General features: G+C 41.2%; 1 protein-coding gene across 3 annotated transcripts; it reads right to left on the reverse strand.

Moving 5' to 3' along the window:
* Positions 1–1,996: 1,996 nt before the first annotated feature.
* Positions 1,997–26,559, reverse strand: LOC130578978 (24-hydroxycholesterol 7-alpha-hydroxylase). 3 transcript variants are annotated; one of them, XM_057375441.1, is made up of 12 exons: positions 26,160–26,557; positions 19,217–19,352; positions 18,276–18,450; positions 16,530–16,679; positions 15,574–15,667; positions 13,986–14,084; positions 12,032–12,122; positions 10,868–11,001; positions 9,955–10,050; positions 7,985–8,073; positions 5,057–5,144; positions 1,997–4,337 (listed from the first exon to the last, which is right to left on the reverse strand). In XM_057375441.1, the coding sequence occupies exons 1-12, from the start codon at positions 26,334–26,336 to the stop codon at positions 4,266–4,268; spliced, it is 1,401 nt and encodes a 466-aa protein (XP_057231424.1). In that variant the 5' UTR covers positions 26,337–26,557; the 3' UTR covers positions 1,997–4,265. The 3 variants fall into 3 exon arrangements, with proteins under 3 accessions (XP_057231424.1, XP_057231425.1, XP_057231426.1); XM_057375442.1 differs by having other exon boundaries at positions 4,274–4,337; positions 7,985–8,086; positions 26,160–26,559; XM_057375443.1 differs by lacking the exon at positions 7,985–8,073 and having other exon boundaries at positions 4,274–4,337; positions 26,160–26,559.
* Between the last annotated feature and the right edge of the window lie 614 nt (positions 26,560–27,173).

A 27,173-nucleotide genomic window follows, 5' to 3' on the forward strand; every position in this document is an offset into this window, starting at 1 on the left:
CACAGGCAGCTGCTACTCAACCTTCTAGGGAATGCTCCTCCACAGGGGTTGGTTTTATGAAAGGAAGTTAACTTTTCACTCAACAAGAAACTTTGCCATAGTCTTTAAATCCAAGCTTTGCATTAAAAAAAAAGTATTTCTTAAGATTGTGGGCTACAGCTGTTTCACCATCCTCTTAAAAAGTGTGAATGAAGAGATTTAAAATATTTCTCCTGAGTGTTTTGACTGTAACTTCACAAATACTGTAATTTACCAGTAGCACACATCAGGAAAACATGTAGCTCATCCAAAGCCTTCCAGACAGCCATTGCTATCAATAACTAGGCAGGAGTGCTCTGATGAGTGGGAGCAAAACTTACAGCTTTTAAGCTATAGAGACTTTGCAGCAGTGGGTAATTGTCATTATTACCCCAATGTGAGGAAACAGGGATGAAGTGATTCACCCAAAGAGCACAGTGAGTCAATAGGGGAGCTGGGAATAGAGTGCAGAATTCCCTGCATTATCCATTGGAGACCTCAGATAATATMATTTTATAAATGCTCTTTGTGAAGACTTCAGTGCTATAATTATCGTCCCAGGACTCTCATGGAAACAAGATATTTATAACTCCATTAAGCCTTTCCTGGTAATTTTATGATCAAAGTGAAAAACCCAAATAAAGCTGTGCCAATCAGTCGCATGTCCAATGTCATCCAGAATGGCCACATGATGAAAGCCTCTCCTTGGCTGTTGCAATTAAGTGCTTGCTATCTTTTGAATGCCTTTCCTGTGTCTAATTCCCCTTCCACCACATACCAGTGGAGAGGGAATGTTTTTTGCCGTGTGATGAGCCACACATTTAGAATGTACCAAATAACTGGGAAAGATGCTTGTTGCCAACAAAGCCTACTGGTTTGGGCTATAAATGCTTCCTAAAATCCTTTCATGTGTGCCAGGTTCACCTAAAATGAGCAAAACCACCTCAGTATTTCCACTAACCTTTTTATGCCCTTAAAATTACAATGTAGATGCCAAGACTAACTGTAAACAGCAGGTTAGGGACTGAGGCTTTTGGACCCTGGTTCAGCAAAGCACTTAAGCCTGTGCTTAAATCAAAATCCATTCTTATTCCCCAGATCCATTTTAAGTGTTTGTTTAAGGCAAAACACATGCTTAAGTCGAGTTTTGCTTGGCACAGTGCTTAAGCCTGGCACAGAGCAAGTGCCTTAGAATTAATTTCTTTTCAAGGGGAAGTCATTATTTTTAGCCCACCTCTCAATGGCCACAGCCCTATGTTTTAGTCCCTAGACAGTTATTTTGAGGAGGCGTACGTGCCAAGCCTAAACTTCAGGGTTCTGTGACAATCAGTGGCACAGAAAAGAGAAAGAGACCACTTGAAATACTYGAGAGGGGCCTTTGGAGAGGCTCATTAGAGGGAAGACATGAAAGATGTTGTGATTATTCTGGGAGGTGGYTGCTGATACTGTGGGTGATCTTTTYACTGCACTSACTGGAGAAGATTCACTTGCAGGAGGTCAACAATTTTAAYCCAAAATGTTTTCATGAGTTTTATATTTCCTCAGGAAATTCATGATTTCAGGGAAAATGTTTATATTCTTCAAAAGTATCAAAAAAGATTTGGCTGSATTGTGTTCATTTCCTTGTTTGTTTGGGTTTTTTTTTACTTGAAATCCTTCTTTGATACACAATTATTAGAAGAAAATTGATTTAACAGAGGTTTATTTCTCATTCCCTGTAACTCTAGATTTCCTGTCTCATTAGGACAACTCCTACCATTGTTTCACTGACTTAGATGCTGGAATTATTTATCAGGTAGATCTGGCCTTTGCTATATCTGGAGGAGGAACAATTACATTTTCTAACATGTTTTTTTGAGGGATATTCCACTACTTTCCCTTTAACATCCAGCTTTCATACAGAAGACAGAAATAAAAAAGGTAGCTTGAAATACATTTTATTTCTCCGTGGGCTTAAAAATCTGCTTCTTACAGTCTTGTGGTTATGGCACAGATCAAACCTTACTCTCACTCCTGCTACTCATATGTAGGACAGCTTTCTAACAGCAGGGAGAGTCAGGTAAGAGGACAGATCCCCCATGGAAATTTGGCACTGCTGTATTTAAAAGCAGATTGGACAAGCACTTGAAGAGGAATAATTTAGATACTCTTAATCCACTCCTGYACAGGCTATCACGATGACCTTTTAAGGCCCATTTAACCCTGTCCCATGGGAAAGTCTTTCACTCCCCCAGAAGCTTCTGGGATATTTCCAGGTGGRAGACCCCATTTAGCTCTATCACTTGACTACCACATTGCTTTACTAATCCCCCTCCCTTGTTTTTTTCCACCTAGRAAAGTACAGCAAGTGCCTGGAGCTGTCATCCACCACAGGGCAGTGATAGAATCCCACACTCAGGCCCACATTTCTTCACCTGCTTGTTTGGTATCTCTCTGCCATGAACAGGTATTTCTTTCCTGTATGCCAAAAGCCTGCACTTCCAATGAAAATATGTCCTGCCTTTCAGGACAAATATTTTCATGGCTGATTCTCAACTGATCAGGAGTTGATAAATTCAGTAGCCCCACAGAGGTGAAGCTGCAGACACATCCACAAACGTGTAAAATGTCTGTGCACTRATGGTTCCATTGGCTGGCTCAGACAGAAACACTCAGCACTCAGATAAACAGCACCAGTGGCCTCATCCTGCTCTTTTTTTCTGGCAGATCAGAGGTCTGTAAGTGCAAAATATTTATAAAAATCATCATACAACCATAGAATAGATTTTTGTTGAAAGGCACCTTAAAGATCACCCAGTTCCAATCCTCCAATCCAGRTTGCCGTGGCAGGGACACCTTCCACTAGATCAGGATGCTCAAAGGCTCATCCAGCCTGGCCTTACAAATATTATGGTCATTTCCAAATTTTAAAATTAAAATATACACTTTGAGGTAATATCATGCATGAAATCTAAAGGAATGGCTTTCACTTATGGAAGAGACACTGAAACAGCAGTTAAGATTGCAACTCTTACACAGTTAACCGTTATGAGCTAAATTAAAAGTTGGATGAATCACTTTCCAGCCATWTAAATCACTGAAGTTGTTCTATCCATCACGAAGGTAAGCCAACCATGTAGTGAATTATAAAATGTGTTATTTTCCTATGCATGTTATTCCCATAGTTTGTACTGTTGTTGAAAGTCTATTTGTGTGAGGGTTTTTTTTTGCAAATACTTTTAAAATGATGAATAATCTTTACTTTTGAGACTAAAAATACATGCTAGCTATTAYTGTATATGAAATCTGACAGAAGTTAAAGTGTTGGTATCTGAAYTTACTTGACAGCTTCTTCAAACAGCTTTTACTAGGTATTCGTTATAGGATTAAATATTCTTAGATTAGTGCAATTTGTTCTAAGTTATGTGGCAGGGAAAGCAAAAGTGTTCTAGATATTTGACAACCAGTCTCATGAGCAGCAACAGCTTTCCTTGTGATCACTTTTTATTGGAAGCCAAACATCACAGTCAAACTCCCATTACAAATTCATGCAAGGACCAATTCTGAATCCTGTGGAGCAAAATAAAGYTCAGCAGCAATTTTAGGTGCTTCAGTGGAACAAGATTCCAAACGCTTGCAATTTTCCTGTTACAAATGCATTTTATTTGCAAGAAGTTGGCACTGGTTGTAGGCAGAGCAGGCCAGACCTTCACCTGCCCACACAGGCAGGGACACCCAAGTCACCATAGTTTATCAGGCTGTGGAGCTGATCCAGAGSTCTCTGCTCAGACTGCCCTGGATTTTGTGCACACCAGCACCAGGGAGCTGTACRTTGTTATTTATGTGATTTCTCAGCATGAGGCACCACTTTGGCCTTGGTTTGAAGTGCCCTGCAGGAAGCAGTGACCTGGCCCAAGGGAGCTGCTTTTCCACTGGTTCTGGCACAGCTTCCACATAGGACTTTCAGACACTGCAGCTTTTTGTCCTGAATATTTGGTTGGTGAGTTTAGTATATGAGATTTGCAAAGTCTGTGGATAACTGACCCACAAATTGTGAATGCAGCAGGAGAGCTTGGATTGAAGCACTGGGGGTTGGGCAACCAGGATGGGAGCACAGGTACAACTGCACTGGTTTGGCACAGCACAATGTACAGCATTGAAAGATGAAATCAAGAACTCTTCAGGCAGAGAACCTGGGATTGGGAAGCAGATCAGTGGTCCATCCATGCAGCGTGGGCTGGCAAAGAAAGGTCAGTGCTGCACAACTTTTATTCCCGGCATTTRTACCGGACCCGGAATGGTTCCATGGGCTGCTGCGTCCCCACCAAATGTAAAGGGCTCTGAAGGAAGAGRAAAATCAGTAGAAACACTTCAGTAAATGGAATTACCATGGTGCTCTAACATTAAGATATAAACATTCTTGCATCTTCAGTCTTAGAGAACCAAGACCAAATACCAAGAGYATTTCCTGGCTTTGCCAAAGCCACTGAGTAGGGTCTTCATGGTTAATTATTATTCCAGTCACTCTGTCAGGATGACACATGAGCTCTTAAGAAAYTCTCACAGTTTTGAATACTTTCAAAGTATTCAAATAATGAAGTGGAGGCTGTGCCAATCTCCCTTAAAGGCAAAACYTTTCTGTGTCACAGTTGCTTATTCAGTTTTACCCTAATAATTTACCTCCCACCCTGAATATGGAGTGGAAGAGCACTACGAATGCTGCATCTGATTCCATGTCTTTACAGTATTAATGATCCTGTTCCATATTTACTATTTTTGTGAGCAACAAGTATCAAATCTCTCATAATGTTTAGGCAATGATGAAACAAAATATTCTTGTAAGCACTTTTTTGTATAGGCAGTGCAGCCCCACTAACTGGAATTGCTGGAATTACTCTGGATTTTCTGAGTTAAAACAAAGATTGAGTAATTCATTACATGTTTTATAATAGTCCTCTCAAAATTTAAGTAACCACAGTTGAGCATGGCTGTTCAGCTGAGCCTGATGAATGAAGGGTAGAAAGATAGGGAGTGCTGCACAAATGCATGGATCTCTTACCTCCTTTGGTACTGCGTCCAACAGCACAAATTCATACTTGTACAGGAACAGCACAACRAACAGCTGGATCTCCATGATGGCAAACCATCTGCAAGAAAAGGGGGGAAAGCATTGGCCATCCAGCCTGACCACACGTGTGTTACCATCAGGTAAGAAACAGGGTGTGTTTGACACATTTTACRCTCTGTGCTTTAGTTCTGCCTGAAAGTTTATCTTCCATAGGAAAACTGCTGTAGTTCAGCTTTGTTACTTGGCAAAGAACACAAATGTGGTGGCTGYCCCTTCTGTCTGGTGACACGTTGGACTGACAGAATCCCTCCGACACCTGTTTTAAACCAGCCCCTTATCATTATGGATTTTTCCACTGTATAAACATTTATGTTCTCYTAACACTTGCTGACTTGAAATAACTTCCTAGGAGTGAGAAGGCAGTCAAACACAGAAAAGGCCATATGACTAATCGTGCTATATAAAGTTATATAATGCAGCTGGGAGCCTGGTGACATCAGAGAGCAGTGACAGTGGGAGTTATTATTTAATGCGTCAGCATTAGGATGCAGTAGGAGACCCAAGGGCATGATTTCTTTTTTCTGTAACACTCTGACAAAGGTCTTGCTTAGGCCAGGGAAGATTTTGGATAATTGCAGGTTAACTCCTCCAGGTTATTGGTTTTTAATGCTGATGTGTACAAGTTTTCTGCTTTCACCACTATGCACCTATGCCAGGTCATGGGATTACTCACGTGCAGAGTTTACTCATAAGTCTTAAATACCCAATTAAAATAGTAATASTACCTTACTCTTCTACAGAGAGATACTGGAAAATCTGGATAAAACAGCTATGGGGGAATTTACAAAGGAGGAGGCTACTTGACTGCATGTGGAGTTGSCCTGGCAGGTGTGAAGGGAAGCTAGAAATCCTCACTGACCCAAGATAACTCCTGCAGAGCCACCAGGAACTCTGCTCATGGAACTGCCCTGGGCTCTGGAGTGGGAAGATCCTTGTTTGTTTTAGCACAGCTTCAGACCCAAATTATCCCTGTGATTTCACACTGGAATTGCCTTAAGCTTTTGGTGGCCTTGGCTCAGGGGAATGCAGTGCAGAGATATTTTCATATTTTCATTGGCCCAGCTGGGATGCAGGTGGGATGCAGCCCAAGCTCCAAGCCTGCAGCACCGTGCAAGGGTGGGATCCTTTCAGTCCCAGCCCTGTTTGCACAGCAGGGCCTGGACCCCAATGCATGAGGGGACAACAGAGCTGTGCAAAACAAGCACGGTCACACAGGCAGTAACCAGCTGGTTAGACCAAAGTAGTCGAACTGACACAAAATTTTTCTTTTAGGTAAAAAATATGGCACAGAAATGCCTTTTTGGAAGCTCTTCCCACATCAGTTTGCTAGAATATTTCACAAGTAAGTTATTTGCTAGCTTTCAGTTTGATTAAATTAGCTTTTAACTTTATGCTGAACTTTTGCAGTGGAGAAATTAAATGTTTCATACATTTCATTTATAAACCTCAATACTGAATTGAATAACAACTTGAAATATCATTGTTTCATTCAGTCGTATGAAGAAAATCTACAACCTGGACTCTAGATACAACCCTTGATTTAATTTTCTTCTTTTTCAAGACCATCACATTATTCTTTTACAATTATTGCTGAAAAACCTGAAGGTGTGTTTTACAATGTGGATTGCCAAAGGGTCTGAAAGGGCTTTTTGCCTCTCAGCAACAAAAAGAGTCTCCATCTGTTGTCTATGTAGAAATGTTATACTTTTCTTTCTGAACAAAAACTTATTTTAAAGATTTTATCAGAGTCCCAAGCACAGCTTGAACAAAGAAATAGGTCAGGATATATAAACAAGCAGCCTTCAGAAACATTGTTTTGCAGCTTTCCCTGTACCTGCAGATGCCTCTTGTGAATTTTGCTGTTGCCCTTGCTGGGAATGAGGCTGTGCTCATATTTAGCTCAGGAATGTGGTACAAGCCACCRAGGTACAGCAGTGAGTGAGCACTTCCCTCTGACAAACCTAAATGCTGAATRCAGTTTTACTCCTTTTGCTCATGTCTTTAATGCCTTCATGAAGTTTATCTGGCTCTCATGTCTAGCCTGCCATAGGGTGTAGATTCCAGAATGCATATCCTCTATAACACCCTCCAGATTCCTTGCTCCACATGGAACTTGAAATAAAATTACTGGTCTTCAGGATTCTTGGTCACTTTTGTCTCAGAGAGACCAGGTTTTGAAGGCAGAGGGTTGAGCATAGAGATGTTTGAACACAGAAACAAGGAGCAGCTGGCTCCCTGGGACTTGTTCCAGGAAGAGGGACAGCAGAGAAAACAGCAGAAGGAATGCAGGAAGTAYCAAGGCTGGCATTGCTGGAGGAGTGAAGTGATCTGCAGTTTAAGCCGTTATACAACTTTGTGGGCCTTCATGCAAACACAAGATTCAGGGAAGAACCAATTAAGACATTTTAAGATCAGCAGAGATGTYAATGGCATAGTAGAGGTCAGAAAGCGTCTCAGACCATAGAAATGTTGTGTAGGTTTGTTTAGAACTGGTTTAAGACAACCTAAAGGCCTGTATCTGTAAACTGATGTATTTGGAAGTGAAGCAATTCTCCCTTGATGAAAAGACACCTCAGCAGAGGCAGAGCCAGGCTGACTTTCCTCCCTGGATGGGGGGCAATATCCCTTGACACATGGTCTCAGATTCTGCTTTTACATTGTGACTTAACCTGTCTTTTCCAGGAATGAAACCACTTTCACATCAGTTTAAACAAGGTGCAGATGATGCCAAACTAGGAGACTGAGCAAAGAGCAAAGAGSAAAGCAAACCCTTTATCTYCAAGTGTAAGAGAAGCCCAGTTCAAGAGAATTGTTCTCTGCAGGGTTTGGGAAAAAATAAACCCCAGCTGTTTCACTGACCTTCCTGGACACTGATGCTTCCCTCCTCCGAATGCCACAAAGCTGTCCAAGAAAGCATTCTTCTCTAAATTTGCCTCTTTCCAACGATCCTGTGGGAAGAAACTTTTTTTTTCCAAATCAGTCTTATATAAATAAAGCTTAACTTTATTTCTCCAGGCTAAAAATGACCTTGGACAGCTAATCCTCAATACAAAGTTGCACTAATGCAATTTTTTTTTGCATTCAACCTGTTAGTATTAGAGGACTCAAAAGTAGACACTGACTCAGGGAAAGAAATCATTCCCATTTGAAACACATTTAGATGCCTCAAAATGCTGGAGAGGTTTTCAAAATCACCCCTAAAGAAGTTTTCCTGTATCTTCCCMTTTCCTAAATGCTGCATCTTGAACTACAAATGTCCATAAAAATGCAATCATCTCTTTTAAAACTTATATACAAATGCAAAACAAATGCTCAGCCGGTACTGAGGGAAGCCTCAGCCACAAAATTGTGTCATGACACACAAATAGCTCACACACATCTTGCACAAAAAAATGTTACTAAGACACTGCACAGACAAAYGCAAGGTCTATGAGCTTTAACTGGTGTAAGCCAGTGTGTGAGAAAATGAACAATTCTCCACAAAAAAACAGCTTGTCTGTACCCAAAGGGATCCCTGCTCCATCCTGAGTTGCTTTGAGAGGAAAGGAACAACACAAGGAACAAGGCAATATGGGCTGAAATTTTGGTGGGTGACACAGAGAGAAAGAAATCTCATGACTGCTGGGTGACAAACTGTACCAGCCTCCACAAACTCAGTGCTACTCTGCCAAGTAACACCCTGTCAAGCTTCTGGTGGTGAACTCTGATGAAGCTGTCCMAGAGAAGATATAATCTTGCATGGATCTATTTTAGAGGGGTTTTTTTGGGTTTTTTTTCAGCCAGGGCTGTTTAGAACTTTCTGAGGAGGAAACCTGTCAGTACCAAAACCCAATACAGCAAGAAAAAAAATTTTCAGTGGTGATGAGGCAAGGTCATACATTCGGAATGACAATGTCCAAAGAGTACTCACCTATTCTTCTTGGAAAAAAGGGCAAGTTTCTAAAAACAATCTAACTTGCTTTTTAGAGACAAAGTTACTAAAAAAATAAGCTGCTGCGTTAGAGTTTCAGCTTCAGATTTCAAAGATGCAGGAATTGTTATAAGGGATTTCAAATTATGAAGAGTTTGCTAGAAGGGAAGTTTTGTTTAAATTACTCCTTGATGTATTTCTATAAAAAAGACAAACTGTTCTATATTGGATGGTGCTAAAAAGAGCAGTTACAAGCCTTCCCACACAGCCACCTGCAGTGGAATAATAATYAAGAAACTAGATTAACTACTAAATTAGCAGAGATAATGCCTACCAAAAATCATCTGACAGGGAGAGGAGAGTACTTGGAATTATGAATTGGTTAGGTTGGAAAAGACCTATAAGATCATCAAGTCCARCCATTACCCCAGCACTGCCAATCCACTGCTAAACCACATCCCCAAGTGCCACATCTTCTAACTCCYGCTGGGGATGGTGACTCCACCACTTCCCTGGGCAAACTGCTTCAGGGCTTGGCAACCCTTTCCCTGAAGAAAGTTTCCCTAATATCCAATCTAAACCTCCCATGGTGCAGCCTGAGGCAATTTCCACTTGTCCTATCAGTTGTTATTTGGGAGAAAAGACCAATCCCCACCTCACTACAATCTCCTTTCAGCGAGTTGTAGAGAGTGATAAGATCAAGATCAAAGTGATATAAAGTAGTACTATAGTCCCTGGAACGTGCCACTGAATTTAAAAGTCTTGTTTATTCCTACAGGTTCCTCCTTTCTGTGCTCATCTTCTCTGTATCCAAGGCCATTCTCCAGCCAACTTTAAGCAAGTTTGTCCATGTACTTTTATTGTGAAATAAGAGGGAAAAAAACCCAGCAAAATACCCACAGTAAGAGTGACAACTTACAGGTTTAAACATTTCTGGGTCAGGAAAATATTTTGGATTTCGATGCACCCARTACGGCGACAACATCAGCATGTCACCTGCAGGGATGGTGAAATTCTGAAAAGGAGWAAAATCTCTAAGAAAAGAGCTAAACAGGTTAAACTCACAAAACAGTCYCTCCTTGATACTTCTCTTCCATCAGCAGAAGTTCCTAAGAGAACACAAGTGAAGGCAATAAAGCCATGGTGGCCACATTACMTGTTTGAAATTTCTTCTTGCTGTTGCTATTTTTTCCCATAAAACATAAACAGTGGGGAAGGTGGAAAGATTATTTGTGTTCTAATTTGGGCTTTTTAGGTATCAAAATATCATGAACATTATTTCTGTCTTTCCTGCTTCTTGATTTACCATGAGAGCTAAATAATTTCGTTAAACACTTCCTTCAATGCAAAGAAATTCAAAGAAAGCTTTCTATGACATTAGTAATTTCGTCAGTATTCTTAAATAGTCATGAGCACTGATTCCTTAAGAGAGTGGGTTTTTTCCCAAACATTTCTTTGCCAGATTCTTGAATGCTGACACCTCCCTTCTGAATGGTAGTGAGGAGGACCAAAAGAAGTCTTATCAGTTACTAAAATGTGGTCCCTTGTACTATATTTGTTGTGTCTGATTATTATTTTACATACCATYGGTATCTCCAGTTCAATTCCATTAAATCTAAAATCAATTCAAAGTTGATGGTAAGACTATGAACCAGAGAGTCCAAACCACTTGTAAATTAATGTTGATTAATAAATCTATTAAAAGGAATATGTACATGAGGATGGGAAATACCTCTGCCACTGTAATTTTATCCAGATCTATTGGGAGGACCCTTTCCAGACAAATCACATAGCATCCTTTAGGAAAACCCCTCCTTACAACCAAACCTCACCTTAATTCTAATTGGATTTATGACTTTCTTGGTGATTGCACCCGGAGACCTCAGCCGTATGGCTTCCAAAGTGCACCATTTAATAAAAGGGATCTTCTTCAGGTCCTCCTCAGACACTTCCAGTTGATCTTTACCTGTTGTGGCATGAGAAAGAAGACTCCATGTAAAAATTTTATTTCATACTTCTTTTGATACAGGCTGGCATGTCTTGCTTTAGAAATGTTGGTGAAATAACTTCAAGGCATTGTTTACACCCAAAAATTTTCTTTATATTTCAAAATAAATAAATGGACCCAAATCAATAAAAATTAAGAAAAGCCACTGAAGATAACTCAGTAACTCTAAGATAGGTGTAGATATGGTGTTGGACAGAAGAGGCCAAACAGAGTCGTATTGGAAGTTAAAAGTCTTCGGAGTTTTTCAGTGCTTTCATAGGACACTGCATGGAAATCTCAAGGGCTGTAGGCACCAAGGCAAAAAGCCATGGCTGAGCTTTTGGGCTCTGTTAACATTAGCAAATCAAGCAGGGCCAGGAGAAAATGTTAAGCTCTGCTTCATGGTTTTCTTTATTGCTTAATTACTGACATGTTTCTTGACACTGTTTTGACCCCTGTCCACAAAGAGTCTTCCATGAAAGTTTAACTATTGTCCAGGGGACTGCACCTGGGAATGACTGCTCCCAATAGGTGACTGCTTTTTGAGGGAAAGAGATTAGTCATGGGGGATGAACCATGCTGAAAAAATTTGCTTCTGATGACAGAAAAGAGAACAGTTCCTGGCCTGTTTTTTCCATGAATAGCTGTAACTGGTGAACACCACACAATGAAAAGCACCCAAACTGAAAGACCTCATCTGACCCTACCGTAGGTGCTTGGAGAAAGCACAAAACTGGATAGYACAGATCTAAGTTTAAATGGTAAGAATGAAGAAACAAACACATACTGTGCTTTTCCTACCTTCTCTTTGCTAACATCAAAGGTGGTTTTGCTTAAAAATACATCTTGAACATATCCTGAGTAAAGACCTGAGAGTTAGACTCTGTTATCAGTAATACCCTTAGCAGGAATACTCATTGTTCCAGCCACTGACCAAGTGTGCCCTGTGTTGGGCCAACATGGGATAAATCATTCTCAGCTTCCAGAACAGCATGATTGGATTTCTTACCTGCTTTTCCAAAAACAGAAGCCAGGTCTTCCATGACTTTCTTGTAAATGGCAGGATTAGAGAGTATGAAAGCAAGGGTCCAAAATGCAACCTAAACAGAGATGGAAATCCTTGAATTTAGGGATGTGGAACAGAATGACACTATGTTTTTAGCAAATCACAGTGGAAGGTGAAAACATTTGCACTTTTTTTGTGTGTTGTAGTTGGGATGCACAGGGAGCTGTGCTTCCTGGGTAAATCCATATCCAAGGGCTCATCTTGTGGGAGATTATGTCTAGTCATCTGCTGTGTACTTATCTTTAATGAACATTATATAGCTTTGGCCTTGAGCTTTGAAACACAGAATCCTTTATTTTCAAATARCTAGGTGTTAAATGAACTACTAAATCATTGTGATGATTAGTTTTAGCTGGGGGAATAAAAAAAAAATTCATACTAGTATTAGCAGAAATGAGGTTAAATAATTTGCAGGGCATTGTCATAGTGAGCAACAGTAAAATGGGCAGGAAAAGTTTTAATTAACAGCAAAACAAGGAGTAGTATATCCCCTTTAGAAATAATTTACTAACTGATTACGCAATGAAGTTGAAAATCAAGAAATTTAGGAAAGGAAAAAATCCTCTTAAGTAGGATGAAACCAGAAGGACTGGCAGCAGTGCCAGGAGTCTCTCTCCTCTTGCTGAGCTAGCGGGAGGTGCAGCCTGCACACAGATCTGGTCGTGGGCCATCTGTGCTGGTGAGGGATGAAACTCTGTTATTTCCCAAATAGACTGACACGGATGTAGCCCTCCTTCTGTAAAACAAATCTGTTAGCTTAGCTTTCCTATACAGCACTTGGACACTGTGGCTTCACTCCATGGGCTAAGAAGGGATAACTGAATTGTTTCAGATAAAAGGGTTTAAAGTGCTTGTAAAAAAATGCCCTTGGAAGGTGAAAGGCCTTTTCTTTCGTCATTCCATTCCCCAGAACAGTGGTTGTGACTATTCTGAGAAACAGCAAAATATCTGTGTGTCTATTTACAGCTGAATATTACAGAAGTAAGCGTTGTGGAAGGAATGTCAGTTATCCTGATAACAGACAGTAGGCTATGCCTCCCACTTAYGCCAACACGTGAATCCACAGAAACCTTACTGAAATGGATGAATTTTCCTTAGGCTAAACTGCAGTAATATCCAATCTCCAAAAAAACATAGATATATCCGTTAGGGGGACATATAAAAATAACTCACTATCATGTTTTTCTAAATCACATCTGTAAAGGACATAACTGTGCTGGAAAGAGCTTAGTAGTCATGGTAAATAAAGRATGTTTTTGCTGCTATGGATTTTTCATCTGAGAAATTCCTATAAATGTCTTTGGTTAGCCTGAGCTGTGTTAGATATATTGGGCCTGTTAGCATACTTATATCAGTGTCATTAATCCAGCAAATCCCTTTCTAACACAGACAAAACTTAACAGCTCTAGAATCAAACAATTGCCTTTCTTCCACTGGCGTTTATACAGCAGATCCCCCAAAATCAAAGGGACAAATTCACTGRAGGATTTACACACAGATGAAGTTACTCTATATTATGCTTCTGATATTCTTTACAATTGGTAGACCAGGCAATCTGAAATAGTCTTTACTATAATACAACCACGGTGCTTCAAAACAGAGATAAATGCTCTTCACAGCTTAAGACTGTGATCTTAATAGCTGTGAGGCTTATGTTCCTGAAATGTTATGATAGGGAACCACATAATTTAGGAAAAAATACAAGAAGAGCTTTTCTTGTCATTGCTGCTGTGACATTGCAGCCTGGGTATATTTGTAGTGATGCATGTGGGMGTGATAATCCCTTCTTTGGAATCCATGCAGTGTGTGTGTGACCTCTGCTTGAAAGCYTTTCCTTCCCAAATACAGGCTTTGGAACAGGAGAGAGAGAAGGTGTTTCTGTAGCTGATGTACTTACAGGCACAGCATTTGCTTGGGCAGCCCAGAGCATCAGGAGACCATAATTGGGAGCTAGATGTTTTCCTTGCAAGTTATCCAGGAGATGTTGTAGAAGTGTCTGTTAAAAATGAAAGATAATGATCTGTATTTCCAGAAATATATTAAAATGTAGTTTGGAGCAGGGCTCACTAGAATTTAAGGACTAGTTTCTAAAAGAAAAGTAATGTTAGCTATGGTTCTTTTGGAAGGCACAATGTAGAAATGACAGCTATTAAGAGAAATTGAGATTCCCTCACAAAGGTAGAGGGCCAGGGGAACTCAGTGCACCACATGAATTCCTCCTGCAATACTTTCACTGCTGTCCATTTCCTTTAAGTTTTAGTGGGTTGGGTTCCCCCACTGTTGCTTATATGTTGAAGAAAGCAAAAAAAAGAAAAACTCTATTCTAATTTCTGTTCTACTCCTCTTCTTAAAAGACCCTGAAAATGGGAATGAGCCAGTTGAATGAATGGAAATGACAAAAATGTTCTCTTTGTTCATGCCAAAAAGGTGCTTGTTATTAAGGGATGGCCTGACATATCAGCAAACTCCCCAGTTTCAGGCACTTTGTGCCAGTTGGTGACCAAAGCAGCGACTTCAATGGGTTGATAGTCTTTGAAATTATAGCAGCTTTGTAATGTTCTAGGATTGGCTTTTGTTTATAGTATTTCCTTAAATGCAGGGCAGCCATGCAGTTGAGGCAAAGCTTCTTGTCTGCTTTTCAGAGGGAAAAATAAAAAAATAAAAAATAAAAAAATGGTTGATTTTTTTTCCCAACTTCCCACCCAATCTAAGACACTGCGTTCATGCTTCCTACTTCCTGCACCTTCTTACCTCCCACGAGCTCCTCTCCAGCCTTCTCTTTCTTTTTGTTAATCTGGTTTATTTTATTAAAGAAGTTATGGTATGTAAAGCTTTTAAAGTCTAAATAAAACCTGTTTTGTTTAATGATTTGTTCTACAACCATTTGGTAGATCAAAATTCCCAGGCCAGTCTGCCATCACATTTGTCAGCCCTATCCACAGAATTCCTGCCAGAGCTAAGGAGAATAACCAGGGGAACAACTTATCTCAGCTTTGACACAATCGATATTTAGGGTACTTGGCTCCCAATCCAGTAATCTGCTATTTTCTACCAGTCTGGCTGTTGAAGGATCTGCTCACTCTGCACCAGGGTTTATAAATAGTACATGTGAGGTTTTGAAGTTTCACAGCACGGTGCCCTCAGAGAAACAACTGAAGGGTCTTTCTCTCACCTCTTTCAACTGCTCACTGCAGTGTGATACWGGAGGCTGGGGATGGGTCATGGCTCTGAACCCTTGCCTTAAAATTCCCCAGGGGAAGGTGTTAATTCTYAGAATTGCTTGAAATAAACTAAATGGAGGAACAGGAGTCAAAGTTATGGGTCTATCCTACTGCAGGTGACAGCAATACTGGAACATTTTGSTATCACTGTAAAAGCTGACATGTTTGACTTATTTCTTCCAGCACTGAAATAATTCCTGCCCTCCATCACTTCAGTCAGAATATACACCAAAGTCATCTTATTTCCTACCCTCGGATGTTTACCTTGGATGCAGTCTCTGAAGGRTTGGTTCTTTCAGCATCCAACACTACTTTCTCAAATAATTTTAGAAGCCATTTTTTGGATTTAGACCAGTTCCTGTAAAAAAAGCAACAAACAAGAAGCACTTAACTGAGGCAGCACAAACCAACATTTCCTTTTCCATGAGAAGGGCTCCTTGAGTTGTTTTCCAAAAGCCCCTGGGTTGCAGTCAGCTGATGAACAGCCAAGTGTCAGCCTGACTAACAGCAGTGATGATTGGCATGAGGAGCAGCACGTCCAAGGCCTTCACCTTGGCCAGACCTCCTCTTGAAGCCTGGGACTGCAATATTCCTAGATTTTCATACCTTTTTGTTACAGGTTTTCTTTGTGGATTTTGACACACTGCTTAGGCCAATCCTTTCAAGAATGATCCTCTTGAAGAAAATCAAGRCCATGTTTTTAGAGCATCCTCATTTTTTTCTGAAAGTGCTTTGAGGTGCTTAAGGTGCTATGATGGCCATGAGAGCACTGACAGGGTTTGGAAGCTCTTCCTCAGGGTTTGGGTGCCTCTACCCAGSGTCAACTCTGTGACAGTGCAGCCACATAACCTGGGATTGGCTATGGGAAAACATCTGAGGTGTGGAAAAGAGCAGAGAGATACCCTCATTGGAGACCCCCTGAGCTTGGGACTCACATTTAGGCTCAGGCTGTTCCCCTTTACCCCATTCTGCTGCTCTCTGATAGGTCCAAGCTGGGCCCTGCTCACCTAAGCAAGGTTGTTTCTGATGTATGCCAGAAAAATGCACAATAAGGTGAGAATTTTTTTGAAGCATTTAGCTAAAAGCCTGCCTCACCCAGGGGCACACCATCCATGAAAAATGGGCATCATCCTCCAGGGGAAATGTCTCACGTGGTTGATACTCCACCAAGGTAAATGCCTGTAGTGGGTGCACCACAGTCATCCCCTCTGCCCCATTACCTCAGGAAGCACTCGGGCATCTGAGAAGCGTATTCGAAGTCCTCATCGTATTTCTGAAAATGCTCTTCAAACTCCTTGATTTCACCCTGACTGGTTGGGCAGATGCCTTTCCCAAACAAAGTGTTCACCACTGCTGGATACATGACATGCCTGCATGGACAAGATGCCCAAGACTTAGGGGTCACAGGGAAGCTGTTGGAGCAGTTTTAGACCAGGATGCAGCACTGGAAGCTGTGGGACTCGAGCATCACACCAGTGTGGAAGGGCTGGCACAAGGCTCACACCTCACCCACACCCTTATTTCAGATTTTAAGCAGAGACAGGAGATACACAGACCTCAGGCTAGTCCTCTACAYGTGGCTGAACTTCACCAGTTAGGGTTTGGTCACTTGAACAGGGGCAGAAAGGCTCTGGCCACCAAGGTCCCCTTCTCCCCATTAACCATTTCATTTCAGGCCAACCCATATAAACCTTCTGGGCATTGCACAAACCCTTCTGCAAMTAGACACCCTGAAACATTCTTCCTCTGGCTGCAGCTTTCCTGGATAATGCTTTTTTTTTTTTGTTTGTTTCTTTTCATCTCACTCCTTCCCTGCTTGCTCYTCTGTTATCCTGCAAATGCTGAGCTCCTTTTTCAGACCCTTCTCCCATGCTCCTTAGCTTCAAGAAACTCTTGTGTAGTTTTTGCTGTATCCCAGATGCTGCTACATGAGTATATCAGGAAATWGCACTCACTTTTCTGATTTTCTAAAGATCATAAGGAAGAGGGGGCCATCTGGTGGCTCTCTGGATTTTGTTTGGAGGCATCTAAATAATTATTCAGAATGTTTCATTCCAATACTTTTACTCTGCTTTGTTTAGCAAAGCAGAACAGAYCACCCTCCACCAAAGCCCCTCTCCCCCACATTTTCCTCCAGTTAATCCAAATTGCAGTAACTGCAGGGAGAGGTGCTGAGTGATTTAACTGCAGTAACAGCTGTGTCTTACTGTATTATGCAGAAAAAGGCAGCAAAAGACAATCTGGATGTGAGGTGTTAGAAACAGATCCAAAGTAAAGGCAGGATTTGCCCCCATCCTTGAGAATGTTCAAGGCCAGGTTGGGTGGGGCTATGAGCAGCCTGGTCTAGGGGAAGGTGTCCCTGCCCAAGGCAGGGAGTTTGAATGAGATAATCTTTAAGGGTCCTTCCAATCCAAACCATCCTGTGATTCTGTGAATATTCAACTTGTASTACTGATGGACACACAAGATATGGGTGTTGTCCCAGATAATCAGGAAAAAGGAGGAGTTTAAAAGCTTTGTTGCTGTCACAGGAAATGAAGGGTTTTTTTAACACAAAGGATGAAGTTCTGGCAGCCAAGTCAGTTGCAGAGGTGTTTGTTAAGTTTCAAGCTAGGCTTGGCTCAAACATGGAAACTTCCAAAGATCTGCCAAAGATCAATAATTTTGTCTAAGTTCTTTATAAACAAGTGAAGCTTTTATCCCCTCTTTTGGGAAACAGGGTTTGTTAGAAGATGCTATGCTTTCTTTTTTYTTCCAAACAGGCAATTCAGATGCTTTTAACTGGGAGAAACACCTTTCCATGAAACCCTGTCCACTCTGTGAGCCACCTGAAACTATGAAGCTGTGATGAACATCCTGATAAAATGTTAGTAAGACTTGAGTCCTGAGTTCCAGTGCTTTGCAGTAACATTTCTCTCCCGTGTAGGATAYCCCTGAGTCAGAGATGTGCTGCAAAACTCTCTTACCTTACCAGRTCATTGAGGTCACCTGTGCCCTCCGTGCCCAAGTGAGCCATGTGCTCGTGGAGCTCCTTACACAAAGTGCCYGAGAACATGTGCAGATTAGAGGGACTCATTTTCCCCTTCATCATGCTGTAGAGGTTACCATGGTTCTGATAAAATGCTTCTGCAGAGACAGAAACTAAACAAAAAGAAATGGAAACATTTTGGAAAGTAGATTTTCACCAAAAGATAAAGTGAACATTTTTACACATAACTTTTGACTCYAAATTTAAATGCTTTAACCTTCATTTTCAGTAATTTCCAGGAAATTGCCTGGAAGTTTCCTTGTAACCATGTAAAGATTTTGGTTATGCCTCTGCTTCTAACAGTCTGTGTAACATCCTCCTGCCTCATGAAGCTTCAGTGCCAGAATCAACAATCCAGAGATTTCCCCCCAGTGGGATGTACAGAGATGTGCAGGCAAACCACAAAACTGACTGAAGTGAAAAATAATTTATCACAAGAAAAAAGCAGTTGGTGTCTCCATGCTTTAGTAGTACATCCTTATAATACCTCATCCTTTTCTAATGACTGCTGTACTACAGGCAATGACTAATTATTGTTACAAGCTGATTTTCAAATGAAGTGATAGGACTACTGTTGCTCTAAATGAGGTACACACAGCTGGAGTGTCCAGCCACAGAAAAGGACCTGATCTCAAACTGGGGTTGCTTGACAGTAAAAGTAATAACAGTCCCTGGATCAGAAACTTCTGATTCCTTGAGACTGAATCCAAATCCCTTGGGTCATCAYAGAGAAATTGAATTTCACCATTTCATAGCATGGTCATGGTTAAAATAAGCCTTTAAGGCATGATCAAAAAGCCAGTGGGCTTTTGGTTGGGATTTAATGTTTCTAGGTAACTAGATTTGCTTTCCTTTAAAAAAGAGCCAGGCCTCAATTACCTGCATTCTTGACAGCTTGTTGTACTGCCTGCTCAAAATTTAAGTCTTCGGATTTAAAAAATGCTTCAATTCCTTCTTCCTCAGTCACAAAAGTGAAGCGTTTTCCCAGAGCGAATATTGTGAACACAGGTCCATGCTGGAACAAACAAAGATTCCYTATTAGTGCACTGTTAACACATTTTGTAGGAGTCACAGCACGACTTCAGTGCTGCTGAAAGGTCAGGAGAGAGGACCAGGTCATTCCTCCTTGGCTCAGAACTGCACAAAGATGAACATGAGTCAGACCAAAATTTGCAGGCTTACAGACCAGAAGGGAATGTGATATGTGCCTGCCTGACTTCTTGCAGAGCAGAAGAGATTCCTTCTCTTAGATTAATACTTTATATTTGAATTACATTGCCGTTCAAACAATACAACCCACCTGGATTTAAAGAACCCATGGGATGGGTTATTTGCTGCATCTCTCAGCTGCCACAGCAAAGTACCAATTTAGTAAAAATCTATAATCCTACCGATTTCAGTCTACATTGTTTTAGCAAAAACTCCACCCTCCTGCATATTTTTAACGTTTCAGATTCTTTCCTTTCCTTTCCTTTCCTTTCCTTTCCTTTCCTTTCCTTTCCTTTCCTTTCCTTTCCTTTCCTTTCCTTTCCTTTCCTTTCCTTTCCTTTCNTTTCCTTTCCTTTCCTTTCCTTTCCTTTCCTTTCCTTTCCTTTCCTTTCCTTTCCTTTCCTTTCCTTTCCTTTCCTTTCCTTTCCTTTCCTGTCCTTTTCTCCTAATACCAATTATTTCTTTCTTGAACAGATGTTGAAAGATTAATATCCAAATAGCTAACAAGCTTTGAGCAGAACAGATTGACTGACATTCAGGTAAGGTTTTTGATGCCATAATCATTCTTTCATCTTCCCGTAATCTAATATCCCAGAGCCCTCGAGGAACTTTCAGCAACAGGCTGCATTCTGAATTCCTACATTATTAAAACAATCTCTGATATTTGTAAATACTCTAAACTAGAAAATAAATGTGCAATATCACATTAAAAATCATTATAACACATAAAAAATCATTCTGCCTAGCTCACATTGYTTATGCCATTGACTTTAACAATTTCTTTTGCTGTCTGTGTCTGTAGTGTAAATCCTGCTTCATCAAAAGCTCTTTGAAGCCAAGGAAAATATTCCCCTGGCATCAGCTGAATTTTGATTGTGTCCTTCCACTGCAAATTATTAAAGAAAGAGTGACTGTTCAAACTCTCTGGGTGATAATAAATAAAATATTGTTTTAATAACAGGTGTTCAAGGCCAGGTTGGATGAGGCTTTGAGCATCCAGTCTGATGGAATTTGTCCCTGTCCRTGGCAGGAGATGGAACAAGATGAGCTTTAAGGTCCCTTCCAACACTGACCAAGCTGTGATTCTATGAATCAGTAACAGCTAAATTTCTAAGGCTGCTTTTTGATGTCCAGGTCCTCATCATTAGTCAGGATAAAAATCAATGAATTTGTACTGTGCTTKTTTTWAAATYAGATTTTTAAAATTATAAATTAACATTAAAATGTACTTACACTAATTTTAAAATAAAATTAAATTTTAACTAATAGCAACCTGCAATAATACTTAATTATCCAATTAAGGTCACACTCAAATAAGGATTGGAACATTTTATTTTAGGTGATTACATGTGAGCAAGATGTCTGAGCTCCCATAACARACAATAGAAATAAAGTCTGTGCAGTCAGGGGATCCTAAAAACCAATTCACCAGACCAGGTCCTCCACTGCTGCTTTTGGATGGAGCTGAACTGCCCTGGGACTCCACTGACAGCACTGACCATCCTGCAAAAACCCACACGAACAATCTGGGTTTGAATCTCATCCAGTCTCCTGCAATCTGTTTAGAATCATTACAATTAGTCCAATACTAAACGAAACTGAAATTAAAAAGCTCCATAGACAACCTCCTCCAGAACAAGTCAACTTCATTGAGCCAAACAATGGTGGTGGATATTCAAAGACAAATATTTCAGAAAGCAGAATTTTGTGTACAAATTAATAACATTTGATAAATGCAATGCAAAATTACACTAGTAAAAAGGAAAATCAAACTAATAAAGGCAATCTGCTTCCCCAATAATAAATAGTTTCCCAAACATGCCAGATGCAGAAAGTCCCAGTGTGTTGCTGAGCTTGGTAAGTACTCAAGGTGTAATGAAGTACTCAAGTGTGAAAGGAATCTGAGTTAAGGATAACATCGGTGTAAGCCAAGTGCCACCAAAGACTCTTCACTGAGAGTGATGGACTGAAACCTTGTGTTGAAGGAGATATTAAGCAGAATAGACTTAAATAAGTTCTAGGTGAAATAGTGATAAATATTTCAATTCAAAACTCGGAATTAAACTAAGAAGCCACAGAACTACCKACTGTGATCTGTTAAATCACCCTCAGCAACAGGAGGATGGACAAGCAAATGTGGTGCCAGAAGGACCTGGGAAACCTCAAAGAGTCATTATACAACTCAAAAAATTATAGCAAGCATTATTAAAAACTGGGATTAGTCRCAGATAAATAGGATACACAGAAAAAGAGCACAGTACAGCTTTTAGGGAGACATMAGATTGTGTGGCATTAGAAGTATTCCCAATTCATTCCTTGGAAGAAGAAGTTTACTCATGATGTGGAGTTATTTGAGASCCTAAACAATGAGAAGACCGAGAAATATCACAGAAGAAAGATTAATATTATGACACTCTGAAATTACTCCAAGATCTATTATRGAAGTGCTAATAAATGGCTTTAAACTGAAAGCAAGTAGGTTTGAATGAGATATTAGGAAGAAATTCTCTACTGTGAGGGTGGTGAGGTGCTGCACAGCACCAGAGAAGTTGTGGAWGTCCCATCCCTGGAATTGTTCAAGACCAGGATGGATGGGGCTCTGAGCAACCTGGTCTAGTGGAAAGTRTCCCTGTCATGGCAGAAGGGTTGGAATGAGATGATTTTTAAAGTTCCTTCCAACCTGAACCATACGATGATAATTAATTTTGAGCTCTTATCTTGCTAGGAAAGGAGAAGGAAAATGACACCAAACATCAAAACCCATTCTGTGCCTACATCTTCAATTTGATTTGTATTTCTGCCCATTTTATCTCAGCAGGATTTTCTGACTAGTCAAAGCCAAAGAGATGCACAACATGCATGAATATTTCAATAAAAGGAGATTAAGTGGATTTAGATCYCAGGAAGAGATGAAATGATAATCATTATTCTCAGTTTCTCATAATGTAAAAAGCTAATGGGCTTGAGATTAGGAGTTAGATGGTTTAAAACCGGACAGAATACTTTATTTATACAGGTCATGATTAAATTATGGATTCACTGCTATGCATTGCYGTGCAGCCAAAATCATACACAGGGTAACAAAAGAGATTAGATCAAACGACCTAGATGCAAATCCCAGCCTAGCAAGTCCCTAAACCTGGAAGCTGGGAAGAAAAAGCAGGAGGCTGCATACTCTCACCTGGGTGTGCCCCTTATACCCTGAGTATCTCCTAAKAGCTGCTCCCAGACAGACACCTGAATAACCAGATTGTTCATCTGTCAAAATRTGTAATTATGCTGATGTTACACTGCAATAAAATCAGTTCCTGCATTGAGCTGTGGGGCAGTTCCACACTTGTGTTATGGGCAKGTACCAATGCAGTGCAGGCTCTGCTGCCAGCACTGCATCCAGGYTACTGCTCTGAAACAGCTTTTAAGGAGACCTCACAGAATACAGAGATATAGAAGGCAAAATAAAAACCTCYTAGGATTTATTGCTTTCACTCATGAAAGCTGATTTTTTTTTTCAAAGATTGGAAAATACTTCAGTGCCACAGTGAGAGGCAGATTTGAGCCCACAGGAACATAACACTCTGGAGAAATAAAAATTTCAAAAGGATGTTCTCCAAAATCCCAMAGGTAATCAGGGAAACAGCCATTTTCTCCCAGGGCAGTGACAGTCAGGGAGCAACCACTGTCAACTGAGACAGCTTCAGCTGCACGAAGAGTCCTGGGACATGGCACCTTATCCCAAATGCAATCTACACTGTGAGACTGATGTATGGATCCCACAGGTCCCTACAACAGTGCAGAACAATCTCGTGGGTTTAACTGAACTTTTCCTGTTTGCCTAATTAGCAAACTGATGAGAAGAATTTGAAACTCCTTATGAACTCTTACCATGTTTGCCAGGCAAAGTGGGGATCATATCCTTTGAACCCCTCATTAAACAGCTCTCCCTGTATTTAATGTTGCATGGTGGCTCTGGTTATTCCCCTGCCCACCCCAGACTGCCTGCAAAACTTCTTTAACCATCTTTAGGAGGAAGAGGTGGTATCTTTTATTAGACCAGAGATTAAATATTTTATTAGTGCAAGGGAACTTTCTTTTCTTAGTCCCAGTGATGACACAAGGGGGAAAGGAGACAATTCTTCCAGCCCACGTGTTCTTCCGTAGGAGGAAAATAGAAGCAGAAAACTTCAAGCAAAGGGCAGGTTGGAAGCAGTGGAACTTTACTGTGTTACTCCAGGACTTGATAGAAAAAGCAGTGAAGAACAGACACTGGAATTAAGAAAAGAATTAAGAAAGAAAGGAATTAAGAAAGAGATGAGTGACACTTTGACAGTCTGAAGGATTAATCCAGGGGAGGAATTTTCTCATTCCAAGAGTCTCCCCTGAAGGTAATGACCCTACAGAGATGGAGAGCTTTCACGCTGCCTAAAGCCTGTTTCTGCAACACCTTTTACGAGGGCAGCTTGCTCATACTAAGGACACTTAACCCTGTTCTAAGTAATATTAAAGAGCCTGGAATTATTACTGATGTATTTTGCAAGCCCTGTAGTGTCTGTTAATGACCCCTTTGGCAGCAGCACTTGTTTTGTTTGGCTGTACTCTGCAACAGTTCCTACTCCTTTAAAAGGGAGCAGGAAAAGACTTGTTTTTCCTGGCCTCAGCAGAGCAAGCCAGCGTGGGAGGTGGGAAGGGAGGGAGACTTTCAGTGCCTGAGAGAGGTTTAAGGAGAGGAAAGGGAGAACAAACAAGTGGTGCTCCTCGGGGACAGGACAACTGTCAGATGATGGGGATGCAGGCATCCAGCCAACCTGGGAGAGATGGATTGAGACATCCCACTTGGCCCAGGGGGACCACTGGGAGTGGTCACAAGTCACAAGAAAGTTGAGTTGCTGGACAAAAAGTGAAAGCAAAAGTCCTACCAGCAAACATGCAGTGAAGGGGAGAGATRTAAGAAAGCCTTTTCTTCCTTCTTGGCTTTGAGTTTTTGCGCACTGAAAGTGTTTCTTGTTCTAGCTCCTGTCCCACCAAAACGGGGGGTTTGTAAAGTCCTTCAGGTGTTTCTGCTGTGTGCAGATGTGTCAGCAGCTGCCACAGCACCAGCCTGGAGCCTAAAGGGTCTCCAGGCAAATGAACCAAAATTCATTAACCCAGAGCCACTGAGTGTGCATTTGTACCTCAATTACAAGTATGTAATTGCTTTGCTCATTCCGTCTGTGAATGAACCCCAAGAAAGGACTCTTCTGTCAGGTTTGTTTTAAAATTTCATCCAATAAATTTTGTTAAAAGTTTCTTGGGGATAAAAGGCAACTAAAGTCATGGTGAAACAGCTGCCCCCAAAAGGGACTGCACTGGAAAGGACAGTTTGTCAGGCTGCTTCAATCTGGCTGCCATCAGGGTGTGTTTGCAACACAACAAGGAGGCTCCTAAGGGGCTAATATCAGAAGARTCAAAGAAATATTATGATTGGATTTTTTAAGTGAAGCTTGGCCAGTTTATTTAAATGATTACAGATTGTACAGTGTGGTTTCTGAAATAGTAGAAGAATGGGTAAAAATTTGTTTTCTTCCAGCCCTACATTTCTGCCCTAAGATCAGTRAAGAAATAACTGATGATGGTATGCACAGATGAAACATAGGAAAGACACAGTAATATAAAATTAAAGTTGGCCTGTCAAGCATGAAGAAGCCAAGAAACTCCAGATCATACCTATGAGCTTATCCCATGATGCACCCAATGTGCMTCAAGATTGACAACTCTTGTTCTCAAAGATCAGATTCAATCCTTCGTTTTAACATCATGAGTTTATAACAATAATGGCTATAAAGAAATACTCATAATYATGATGTCTAGCAGTTCAAAATGAGAAAGCAAATTTTAAACATCCAGTATCTGTTGATGTGGGKTTTTTTCAAATTTCAGGATGTTACAATGGTTTCATTTTTAACTAGTTTTTGCAAGTAGTGGGCTGTATGATCCTTCAGTATGGAAGACTCAAGGCTGAATACACTGCAGTGGCAGGTGATAYAATCCCTGAATGAAAGTGGGAAGCTGGGATTTATGTCAGTTATTAGCTGTCTAGAATTTAGGCATCTTACCTAGATTAATAATTTGATCTCTTTCTGTCTGACAGACACAGCAGAAGAAATTGAAATCCAGGGGGTAAATCTTGACCCCCACATGGCAAAGTTTTTTGGGGATCAAAACTTTGTCTGCCAAGCATATCTGTGTTTCTCTTGAATGCTGAGGGACACCAACTAGTACTCAAAAATCTCACCTAACCTTAGGCACGCAAGTAAGTAGTTTTCTGGTCTCAGCACTTGGCACAGAGCTTTCCACATTATCTGAAACCAAGATTAACACACAGCCAGACCGCAAAAGCAAAAAACAGCAGAGGTCCAAACAGGATGATCACAGCATAGAGATCATGCCTGGAGCAGACCCACAACTCGGCAATGCTGGTGGCACAAAGCTGATTCTTCACCATTTAAATGCTCCTGACATTATAAAACGTGACATGAAAGGGGAAAACTGAATGCAGAAGTTTCTTGTCACCTTTCCCCTAGCAGGCAGCCACCCTGAGCACGCACCCACGAACAGGCACGCCAGCACACGCCATTACCTTTTTTCTGGCTTGCTCTATAAACTCCAGAGGAGCTTTCCCGAACTGAAACGCWGCTCCAAACCAAGGGATCCAGCTCCTGATGCAAGGAGGGGAGCTCGGGTTTCTCAGCTGAAACAAAAGAGCCTTGACAATAAGGAGTCCCAGGAGCGCTGCCAAGAGCAGAGCGAGATCCATTTTGCCTCTTCGCCGCCTGTCCCAGCCCCAGCAGCTGCTGCTCCTGCTGCAGCCCCGGCATGGCCGTGCTGGCCGRGCTCCGAGTTCATCACCAGGGCCTCTCTGATCCGCCCTGCCAGCTCAGCACTGCCATGGGGACAGGATGTCAAAAGCACTGAGCAGCGCAGAGCGCAAGCACTCRCTCTGGAAAAGGCAGAATCAATTCTGTTGTGTTCTGGGAAGAGGACCAACTCGGCTGCTTGCAAAACCTTGGTGTTGCTGTGGTAAATCCTTGGACTTTGCACTGGTTGCTGGAAGGCCACACGGGCAGCCAGGGACACGGCCAGGGACATGGACAGCCAGGGACACTGGCAAAGCAGTGCAGAGCTTTCTTCAGTTTAAAAAAATAAGAGCTTTTTGCAATATTAATATTACAAAGCAGAGAGCCTGTGATTTGCAGACATTTAGCTTTCAGCAGGCATCACCTAAAGCAGAAACTTCAAGAAAGTTATCTCTCACCTGTCTGAGATCATCTTGCTAAAGGCTAGATGTGTGTCCAATGTCTGAGGAGCAGAGAAACACTTCTGAGGTTGAACTGACAATTCAAAACCTGCTGGTCACCTCTATTCTATCACTGCAATGACAGAAGACAAGGTTTCAGACAGGTCAGATTAGTTTCTTTGCCTCTGTGAAAGCAGCAAGCCAAAATTACTTAGAGAATACATTAAATATAAAAAACCCTAGAAAGTGCTGTCAGAGCYTACCCCCTCACACCCTCAGCAGGTTTGAGGAGAGCACAAAACCTGGAGGAGGGGCTGACAGACCAAACGAGTGTGTTGCCACTCAGGGGGACCTCAA

This window comes from Malurus melanocephalus, unplaced genomic scaffold, assembly GCF_030028575.1.
Source record: "Malurus melanocephalus ecotype Western Australia unplaced genomic scaffold, MMel_1.1 scaffold_249, whole genome shotgun sequence".
In the NCBI taxonomy this organism is placed as follows: domain Eukaryota; kingdom Metazoa; phylum Chordata; class Aves; order Passeriformes; family Maluridae; genus Malurus; species Malurus melanocephalus.